Raw genomic sequence first — 9,530 nt, forward strand, 5'->3', positions numbered from 1 at the left:
GCCAGCATAGTTGAAGATGAGGACTCAGTTTTAACTTGTCCTTTTGTTTAACAACTTTGATCATCCACATTATATTTAAAGACTTTCCTCATTGTAGTGTTTAAATTACAAAAAGTCATTTTGTCCACTTTGGTATTGATTAAAAGTTTAACCATACATATCAAAAAACGTTTACATAAGCTCTCAAGCAGCTACAATAATAAACAAGCACACAAAAAAAAAATATAGATATTACATTGGATTTGCCACCTGTTCCAGTAATAGTGGGGCAGGGATCTCTTTGTGAAAAGTCATAGAGCAACTGAACGAAGTTGCCACCCTCTGCCAGCAACAGGCCGGGTAGCTGAGCGTGACAGAAGGTTGTGCAGGAAGGGCTTTTTACCAGGAGGTTGATTAGGTTGGAGGTTTTCCCTGTTGGCACAGAACCGTTTCTTTAAGGTAGATGTTGGAGGAGCCTGGAGCTTCTGCACAGTGTGGTACTGTTCAGCAATACACGCTGCCTTCTTTCGCAGGTCTAGTTTTACCAGCATCATATTGTTCTGCAGTTCTGCCAGTGTTTGGTCCTGAGAAAGGGAAGGCAATATATATAAAGATATTACAAGTTGCCTCACTCCCTGGTTACTACGAACTGAAGACGATAAACTGCCTTTGCCAAAATTCACTAACTGGTGTGCTAAATACAGCTATGCATAAAAGCTTCTTCAGTCAACAGTGTAGCAGTTCAATAACAAAATAGGAATGGTAAGGCTAAGAAAAAGCTGAATCTGTCCTGCTGCAAAGATGCTGCCATAGCAACTGTGATAATAAAGTGCATAAGGAAATGAGACCTCTGAATTCTCCTACTTTAAGTGCCAGCTGTCAGTTAACTGAACAGGGACGATTTGGGTCTCCTTTGGAGAGTTAAATATGCAGTCTGACTCCACCATTGAAAAAATTAGCAATATAGCTCCCTTAATGTAATAGACAGTATGTATCTAAAGAATAAGTCATTTTTATTTGCAGCTGCAAGGTTATTCTGCTGATTATGGCAAAGTGCACAGACTAAATCCTTCCATGCAACCCACAACAAAACAGACACATTACCTGTCTAGCCAGAATGTCATCACACGTACAGAGGGCTTCTCGAAGTTTCCCTGCACTTGTACTGTGGCAGCACGCCCTCTCTGCAGACTGAAGAGACTCCCCAAGTTTTTGTAATTCTGAACGCAGCAATCTGACATTCTACAGAAGAAAGACATTTAATACAACAGCTAGCTTTGACATTGCTCTGCAAACAAAGCCACTCCAGGGTAATTCAGACATGTGGTACTGAGGGAAGATCCCATCTTAGTGAGGTACACAGGGATCACAGATACTACAACCTTCCACACCTCTAGTAAGGGTTTGTTTTCAACAAGCCCATTTCAACTTCAACCATTTGTTTAAAAACCTGGAAACAGCAGCTCCAAACACTGTTTAAACTGGCAATCATCCTGCCCTGCAAGTGTTCCTTTCTGTAATGCAGAGATGGAGTTACCTTCTGTCCATCCTCCAGCTTCCTGTCTACATCCACAGTAATGGGTTTGGCGGAGGGAGGTGGCTCCAGTAATTTCTGGTACTTGCGCAACTCTAGGAACAGACAAAAAGTAGTGAGCAACAGTACATTCATAAGCTTTCAGTTTTTCTGAAGTCAGGACTTCCCTTGAGACAAGCTGCCACAGGCAAGCTGAGAAAAGCTTTGGTTTGTGCAGACATGCACAAACATTCCAGGCTTCTCCCTTTCAGTTATGCAAAGGGACTTTAGAATTTGAACAGGGAGATGATCCTGCCCTAAAGTCCATTTTCATGTGAAAAATGAAGTGAAACCCTGTCCATCCAGCACATTATTCTTATTGTCTACAACTCAGAATAGTGGTTTCAGGATGTCTGAATCTGATGTACCCTACTGAAAAAAAAGTTACCTCTAACCCTCTACAAGGATTGCTTGGGCATAGTTCAGAACCAGTGCAGCATCACTGCCTTACCTGCTGTTGCAGTATTTAACTCCATTTGACATTGCTCCAGTTTGGCTTTAGTATCTACCAGGTCCTGTTGCAGAGCACTTGAGGTAGCCACTCGCTTTGATCGACGCAAGCCTTGCCCCGAGTCCTTTTGCTTAGTATCCAGGCTCTCCAATTTTTGCTTTGCCTCCTGCAGAGCAGCTTGGAGCTCCTCAATCTTCTCATCACGCTCCTTAGAAAGCAAGTTTGTTCAAATATTCAACAAGATTTTCTTAACATGGCTTTTCTGAAACTTTCAATGTCTTCCTTCCAGGAGACTTTCTCAATCACACACTTCACATAAAGGACATTAAAGCCTTAGTCCAACAAGTGAAAACAGTGACCTCATTTTCTGGGAGCCTAAACCACTTTTTTACAGCCCCTGAAGACAAGGGATTTTTTGAAAGTTGGCATCTTCAGAGAGGTCTGCAACAAGTCCCAGAGGCCACTAAAATGCCATAGTCTGAAAAATATAGACAGGCCCATACTCATCATCACAACTAAGAGAAGAGAAATTCACAGAACTTGTGTCAATCTGAAAAGTGCAAAGCAAGCCACTAGTGAAGAGAATAAGGTGGGGGAGAATCGTGTTGAACAAATAGAGGAATAAGAATGGTTGCACATTAGCTTCCAGTTTAAGGGCTGAGAATAGAAAGCCTAGTGAACTACATAAAGGAGTAGACAAGAAGTGAAAATTGTGGATCAAGCTATCAAATATCACAAAACTACCAGAAAAAGCAAAATCTTGCCTTTCAGTTTGCATAAGTCACCTTCCTGGACTCAAGTACCCCAGTCCCCTTTCCTGATATCATTTCATTGCCCTGAACAAACCTGGATCTCCTCCTGGTAATAGTCAGTCAATGACTCCTTCAGGTTATTCAGTTTATCCTCATACAGTTCCTCCAGCAGCTCCTTCTGAGCATCCACATGTTGGCTACAAAGAGAGCAAACAACTACATGTCAGAGTCTGGCAGTTCTTGGTACTGTAGCTCACCCTGAAAAAAGGGAGGGAGATCAGCCTAAGCTGTACCTGCACCATTGCTCCTTCTGTTGCATGTGCTCCAGCATCTCATTGCAGATCTCCTCACGGAGGCGCATTTCTAGTTGCAGCTTCTCCTGCCGCTCTTGCACCAGCAGTTCTCGTGCAGCTTCCACTACACGCAACAAGTCCTGCAAGAAGGACATAAACTCCATTGCATGCACAACAGAATTAAGACCTAGAATAAACTAGGTGATCCCATATCTGTAGGCTGGGGTGATCTAGGTTTAAGATTCTTTTAGTCATTTGGAAAGAGAAGTTGCCAGGCATGCTCTTAATTCCTCTCCCATGAGATGGCTTAAACAACACTGCACTGTAGATGGAGCTATCTCCAGAGCAGCTTCCCCTACTGCGCTACCCAGGGCTGCACCTGAATTTGCTACCTTGACACATTACAACTCAAGTCTCTGTAGGTATATGACTTCCATCTTGATCTTTCAGTTATTCCAGCTGCCTGCTTTGAGTATCTAGGAAGTTTGATTATTTTTCCTCAATTTAGCCGTCTGTTTTGTGCGCTTTCTGATCTCTAGATTTCCCTTGCAGAGTACTGTCCCTATTCCACAGATGACAAAGTGTTTCCAAATTAAGCATGTGCATCAGATTTAGACCAACTGTGGAATGTTTTCCTCATGGATTCCCAATTTCCTGGGTCCCATATCCTTCTGAGGTTCTCCGTCATCTCTTGGTATAGTGCTGAGCTCCAACCCCACCTCCCAGGCCAAAGCTAACAGTCATGTTCTTGCCCCTCTGTCCATAAAGGCTGTAAAACAAATCACAACCCACCTCCTTTTCATACATGGAGACATCTGCTTCATCCCCACTGTCGTCTTCTGATTCCACTTCTTCCTTTGCCACTGCCTCTGGACCCTGGCTGGTTCGCCTGTTGTGCTCTTTGATGATCGATTGTATGGATGGGAGTCCCAGCTTTGTGGGAGGTGCCTGAACAAGCTGAAGGGGAAAAGGCCATCATTACTAGTCCATAAAGCCTGGAAGTTGTGTAGTCTTTAAACACAGCACTTCTCTGCAAACTGTCAACCCTTTCAGTTTAGCAGAAACTGGAAATACTGTAAAGGTAATAATCTCCTGGAGAAGCACAGGGAAGACTTGCAAGCATTCCCTCTGCCTTGTGATGGAACGGGGCCCATTCCCACAGAAGCAGAATGTATCCTGACCATGCTATGATCCTGGTGTGTGCTACTTACCTGGCTGGCAATGGCTGAGAACTTGGCTACATACAGAGTTTCATCATATGTAGATGCACACTGATTAATGTTGACAATCATGCAAGAGCGCCCACGCCCAGTGAAGAAACCCTGGAACACACGGGTTAACTTGCTGTCCCGGAAGGGAACCACAGTCTGCTTCAGTCTAAGGGGAGAGACAAGAGTGAGCCCATGGGAAAGCAAAACAGCCTCCCCACACACTCCGTTTGGAGTTGTGGATACTCACTTGGACTGCTGGTTCTGGCGGAGGGCAGCAATGCAGCGACCCAGTGTGTGGAGGGAGGTATTGATGTTGTTTGCTTCTTTCATTCGGTCCCCACTTTTCTGGTCTTTGCAGCGCTCTGACCCTGCGAGGTCACACAGGGATAACCTGAAGAAAACACAAGTGATATTCATATGACCTACTAGGTTTGTCTTGTTCTATCCAGGTTTACAATTCAGACACCCTGCGATCACCTACCCTGCTCACCTTCCCAGCTTCCCCATAAGGGCACAGAAAGTTCTTTTGGGGTGTATGGCCTATTACTGGACAGAAAGGCCTACCTTAAGCGTAGGGGTTACACAAGGTAACACCAACATGAGCTTTGCGGTGTCAAGTTCAAAGATCCTTTGCCAGTTCTCAGGACAGCCACTTCCCAGGTACTGAGACAACCCATTTCCAGACAACTACATCCCAGGGGCAGGCAGCAGCAGTACTCAAATCAGCCCTGCTGCAAGGGCAAGGTTACTCACATTTACCTTCATTCAAAAAGCCTGACAACTACCTCAAGTTATACTTTGCAGTACTCCTCACAAACTCCTCAGTCAGTTCCAAGACTTAAGAGTGGGAACATTTACTCCTTCCAAGTACTTTCAACAAGACCTTCCTCAAGATACTTCCCATACCCCAGATCCACAACAAAAGACAGAGGAAAGTTGAGTCCACAGAGAACACCCCCAAATCCTAGAGAGCATGAAACTTACTCGCTGATTTTTGGAACAACTTCACTGCCACCTCTTTGCAAGTGCAGAATCCGAATGGAGAAGACACTGTGACTATAAAGAAGGATGCAGATATTTTAAAAAGGAAATGCAACCTTTATAAGCCCCTCAGAATTGTATTTCTGCCTAAACAACCCCCCTCCCCCTTCAGACCTGCGACTGGAGTTCTGGTTCATGTGGGTGCTAGCAAAACTCTGGTTTTTCCGACCCAGTTTCAGGAGCTTCCAGGCCTCATCAGCATCCCGGACATTGATCCAGTTCAGATCTGGAAAACCAGGCATGCATCGGGCAAGGCAGTTAGGAGACTGGCAGAAAATTATCTCAGCCCTAACTTCACCATTGCATTTCCTTGACATTTAACAAGTGTAACATTCCTGTAATCTAGAGACCTCTGAGGGGCCATAGAGGTCATCGTGCTCTCCAACACATCACTGCTAAGCCACCCACCCACTCAGTCCTCAAGTCTCCCTAGCAGGCCACTAAAAATATCTTTCAGGTAAATCTACCTTTCACATAGGGGTTGCCAGTCTGGTCTTCACAGAGCCGCAGTGTCTGCCTCTTGCGGTTCTGGCCAGGTAAAACTGGTTCTAACAAGTCATAGATTAACTCATTGTAAATCTCAAAGAAGGAGACCCAGATGGAGAACTGCATATCTCCTGTGTTGGTGAGTGAAATGCGATCCAAGTCAGCCCAGTGAGGGCCCACTTCTGGGGAAAGAGAGAAGACAAAAAAAAAAAAAGAGAAAAAAGTCATGACTGAAGATTTTCACAGGTCCAGCCTGAATGGTTTAGCTATAGAGTGAGATATCTTTCTTCAGCAGGAAGACTACCCCAGACTCAAATTATTCTATATACCTCCTCCCATTTGGACCTACTCTAATGCCTGTCCCCAGTGAGACAGCCTAAAGTTTCTGTTAGCAGTATGCTCCTTCTTATATATTTAATCTTGACTCCAGAAGTGTAGGATATTTCAAACATGAACTCTTCCCACTTTAAGTGAAGTTTTAGTCCTTGTTACCTCAATCACTCCATAATTCTGGACACCTAATCAGCTAGTAGTTCCTAGGTTTTAAAGTCTGGGCACAAGTGCTCAGTGCAACATGTCACTTTAGCACCCCACTTTCTAGCTATCCCCATCGCATGGCATTCAGCTGCTCAATAACCATATCCCTTGAATGAAGTAAGGAGGCATCAGGCAACTTTTCATTTCACAAGGCTTGGTTATTACGCGGTGGTGAATTCTTCATAGGTTGGCAAGACATACACGCAAAGTTCTTCAGCCCTGACATCCTTATCTTTCAAAGGGAAAATTTGTGAGACTACAGCACCTTTGCCCCCTTACCTGCAACACAGCATCCAAATAGCCATCACCCTTTCTTCCCCCATCCTCCAACAAGAAGCAGGTAGTACAGAACAGGCTTCCGGGCTTACCTTCTGTCTGGCTGATGTCTGAATGGTTGGTGAGCTGGCTAGACGAAGAGAGGCCAGCAACTCCACTGTCAAAACTGCCACTGGTAGTCGCCTGGAGCTGAGATTCGGCACTGCGGCTCCTCTTGAGTGGCGTCAACAGCTCCTCCTGGAAGGAAACAAAGAACATGAGCATGTATGCAGTATGACACCATCCTTTCCCTATTATTAACCTCCTAGGAGCCACACTTACCTCCCACAGACCCCCCCGCAGCATGGTCTGCTTCTTGGTCTCTTCCTGTCGCACCTGCCTGCTGTCTAGCCAGATCACCTCATTGGAGAGGGAAGGCTTCAGATCCATGGCTTGGTACAGCCGGTCCCCCACACTATTGAAGATGACTGCTAAGGAGCGAGGCAGAATCCCTCCATCTTTGTTGCTGCCTAAAGCAAGAACAGCAGCAAGCTGAGGACTCACATGTAGAAGCAGACAACTCCCTCAACCAGCTACTAACACCTAGTGCTTTCCTTACCCTGAATAGTGTGAGTCTTCCCTGAATTGGTGATGCCATAGGTGTAAACCAGCCAGTTCTGCCCATTCAGTACATCCTTTACCACCTGCTTCATTGTCTCATCAAAGAACAATTTCTGCCCCACATCTGGTCCAAAGATCTGCAAACAAGACACATGAAAATTGGCTTCATGTAGATCTTTCCTATCTTTTGACTGCTGATGGTTGTTCAAGTGATACTATGTAGTCATTTGTTCCCTCCACTAGCCCCATATCATGAGCAACAGACCCATCAGCAACTGTAGTCCAAGCGCCCTTCAAAAACAAGCTGTTCACTTGCTTAATCCTGTAACATCCGATACCACTACGGCTTCTAGTGCATTTAGAGGCTCAGGAACAAAACAAGAGTTTGGCATTTGCTGCCAAAAAAGTTGTCAGAATCAGCTTAAAGAGAGAATAAGGAAACAGCAACAGAAACAAACTTAAGTAGAGAGGATTATATGAGACTACATAGTTCAAGCAGTGCATTTGAATCAGTGTGTATTAGTAGGCCAGCTTTTGAAGCTGTAAGGCTGGTTTGAGCTCAAAAAACTTCCAGATGGATTGTTTGTCCCAGTTACCTACCTGGGTGAAAGAGAATCTGTGTGCTGCTTGTCCCACTCCACGTTCTGTGCTCCGCATGGTGAAGGAGTCCTTAGGGGCTTTTAGAAGAAGGGTCTCTGAATTCTCAATGCAGACACAGCCCTAAAGAACACATAAACCCCCATAACTGCAATGGCTTACAAGACGCCGTAGCATAGACAGCAAAGGATAATAGCATCTCCCAGCAGGCACACAGGCAACCAGCTCAGAGACTGGTTCATTCAGTGTCTCACCTGGTCTTCTCCTTTTTCCATTTCTGTAGATTTCAGAGGTCGAACTCTCAGATACACCTTTAATTTTCCATTATTATCTTCAGCTACAGCCTGCAAAAATCAGAAGAGGTTAAATATGGTAGCCAGAGAGGCAGAACACAACCGTCCATCAGAACACTAACAGGAACCACAGCATGGAACACATGGGTGGTTACCCCAACTAGTACTCAGCAACTAATGAAAACTTTTCCGGTCCCAAAATCCCTAGCAATGCCAGAAGCTTTCTTAGGCATTTTCAGGCACACCAGCATTTCTTTTGTTTGTCTAGTGAATCAGACCAACAACCCAAACACCTGACACCAAAACCAGCCCCCAGACAAAGGGCATCATGCTAAGAGGCCCTTACTGAGCTCTTCATAGTACACTGCTCATAACAGGAGCTGCTCCCCCCAACACAACATTTTGTTCTAGCCTCTTCTGAAGAGTCTCTGCCAGCCCTGCATCACAACACCTTCGTACAGAGACACAGCAGCCACAAGTCAAAACACTGCCCTGTTTGTGACAGACGACCTCCAACCTCACCTGCTGGGAGCCCTCCAGATTTGGAGAGATAGCAGAGAACTCTGACAGCAGGTCTTTGCGCACATCAGCCCCAAACCCTGTTGCTGTGGATTCAAGAACAGGGGAGGCTGCAACATCATCATCAGACAACAGCCCTGGGGAGGCAAGTGCTTGCGCCATGGCGTCTCACACAGCTCCTGGAGAAAGAGGGGCACGGTGACGATAGGGTGATGTTACAGCAGTCTTCCAGGAGTCCAAGCTTTGCTTCCCACGCATACACCCCACTACACGCAGTCTGCCACCATATCTGTCCATTCCTCGCAAACACAGAGGCTGCCACATGGAAAGCCCCCTCCGCACACACAGACACGCGGAATGCTGCTGCAAACGCACACCCCCACCACCACACAGGACCCCAGACACACCACCTACGCACACGGACCTCCACACGAGAGACCCCCCTCGCACACCCAACAGACACAACACGTACACAGACCACCACACAGGACCCCTCCACACACAGCTCCACGCAGGCCGCCCCGCACAACGCACACCCCCACACGCCCCGAGACCACCGCCACGCGGGGCCTGCCCACACAGACACGGACCGCCGCACCGGCCGTCTCCGCACGCACAAGAAATCATCGCCGCCGCTCCCCACAGGCACTCCCACCCGCCCCTGACGTTGCCAGACCGCTACAAAGGCCTCCGCTCCTTGCGCGGACCCGGCCACGCCGCGGCCCGCTCCGGCTCCGGCGGCTCCGGCGGCTCCGGCCCCACCGCCTCGCGCCCGCCTCGCGTCCGCGCAACGCCTACTGTTGGGGATTCAAACCTCGCCGCCCGCCCGCTCAGCCAATGGGGGCCCGCGCCTCCGCGGCCGCCAATCAGCGCCCGCCGAGGAGCAGCAGGGGCGGGGCCCGAGCGCTCGGCCGCCCGCGCG

At 47.1% G+C, this 9,530-nt stretch overlaps 1 protein-coding gene across 5 annotated transcripts; it reads right to left on the reverse strand.

Annotated features, from left to right (window-relative positions):
* Positions 1-98: 98 nt before the first annotated feature.
* Positions 99-9,444, reverse strand: KIF20A (kinesin family member 20A). 5 transcript variants are annotated; one of them, XM_029998445.2, is made up of 19 exons: positions 9,285-9,444; positions 8,612-8,787; positions 8,051-8,140; positions 7,800-7,919; positions 7,198-7,336; positions 6,921-7,108; positions 6,692-6,836; positions 5,768-5,968; positions 5,415-5,526; positions 5,244-5,315; positions 4,507-4,650; positions 4,260-4,425; positions 3,841-4,005; positions 3,049-3,188; positions 2,850-2,952; positions 2,004-2,211; positions 1,517-1,608; positions 1,084-1,221; positions 99-563 (listed from the first exon to the last, which is right to left on the reverse strand). In XM_029998445.2, the coding sequence occupies exons 2-19, from the start codon at positions 8,768-8,770 to the stop codon at positions 291-293; spliced, it is 2,655 nt and encodes an 884-aa protein (XP_029854305.1). In that variant the 5' UTR covers positions 8,771-8,787; positions 9,285-9,444; the 3' UTR covers positions 99-290. The 5 variants fall into 5 exon arrangements, with proteins under 5 accessions (XP_029854305.1, XP_029854302.1, XP_029854301.1 ...); XM_029998442.2 differs by having other exon boundaries at positions 6,692-7,108; positions 9,316-9,444; XM_029998441.2 differs by having other exon boundaries at positions 6,692-7,108.
* Between the last annotated feature and the right edge of the window lie 86 nt (positions 9,445-9,530).

Source organism: Aquila chrysaetos, chromosome 22, assembly GCF_900496995.4.
Source record: "Aquila chrysaetos chrysaetos chromosome 22, bAquChr1.4, whole genome shotgun sequence".
Taxonomy (NCBI): domain Eukaryota; kingdom Metazoa; phylum Chordata; class Aves; order Accipitriformes; family Accipitridae; genus Aquila; species Aquila chrysaetos.

Bases quoted from the DNA above. Each gene is read 5' to 3' on its own strand.
- KIF20A (XM_029998442.2), bottom strand. From the start codon at position 8,770: ATGGCGCAAGCACTTGCCTCCCCAGGGCTGTTGTCTGATGATGATGTT. The intron at 8,141-8,611 runs GTGAGGTTGGAG...TGATTTTTGCAG, and splicing joins ATCTGGAGGGCTCCCAGCAG to GCTGTAGCTGAAGATAATAA. The intron at 4,006-4,259 runs GTAAGTAGCACA...TTTCCCCTTCAG, and splicing joins TCTCAGCCATTGCCAGCCAG to CTTGTTCAGGCACCTCCCAC.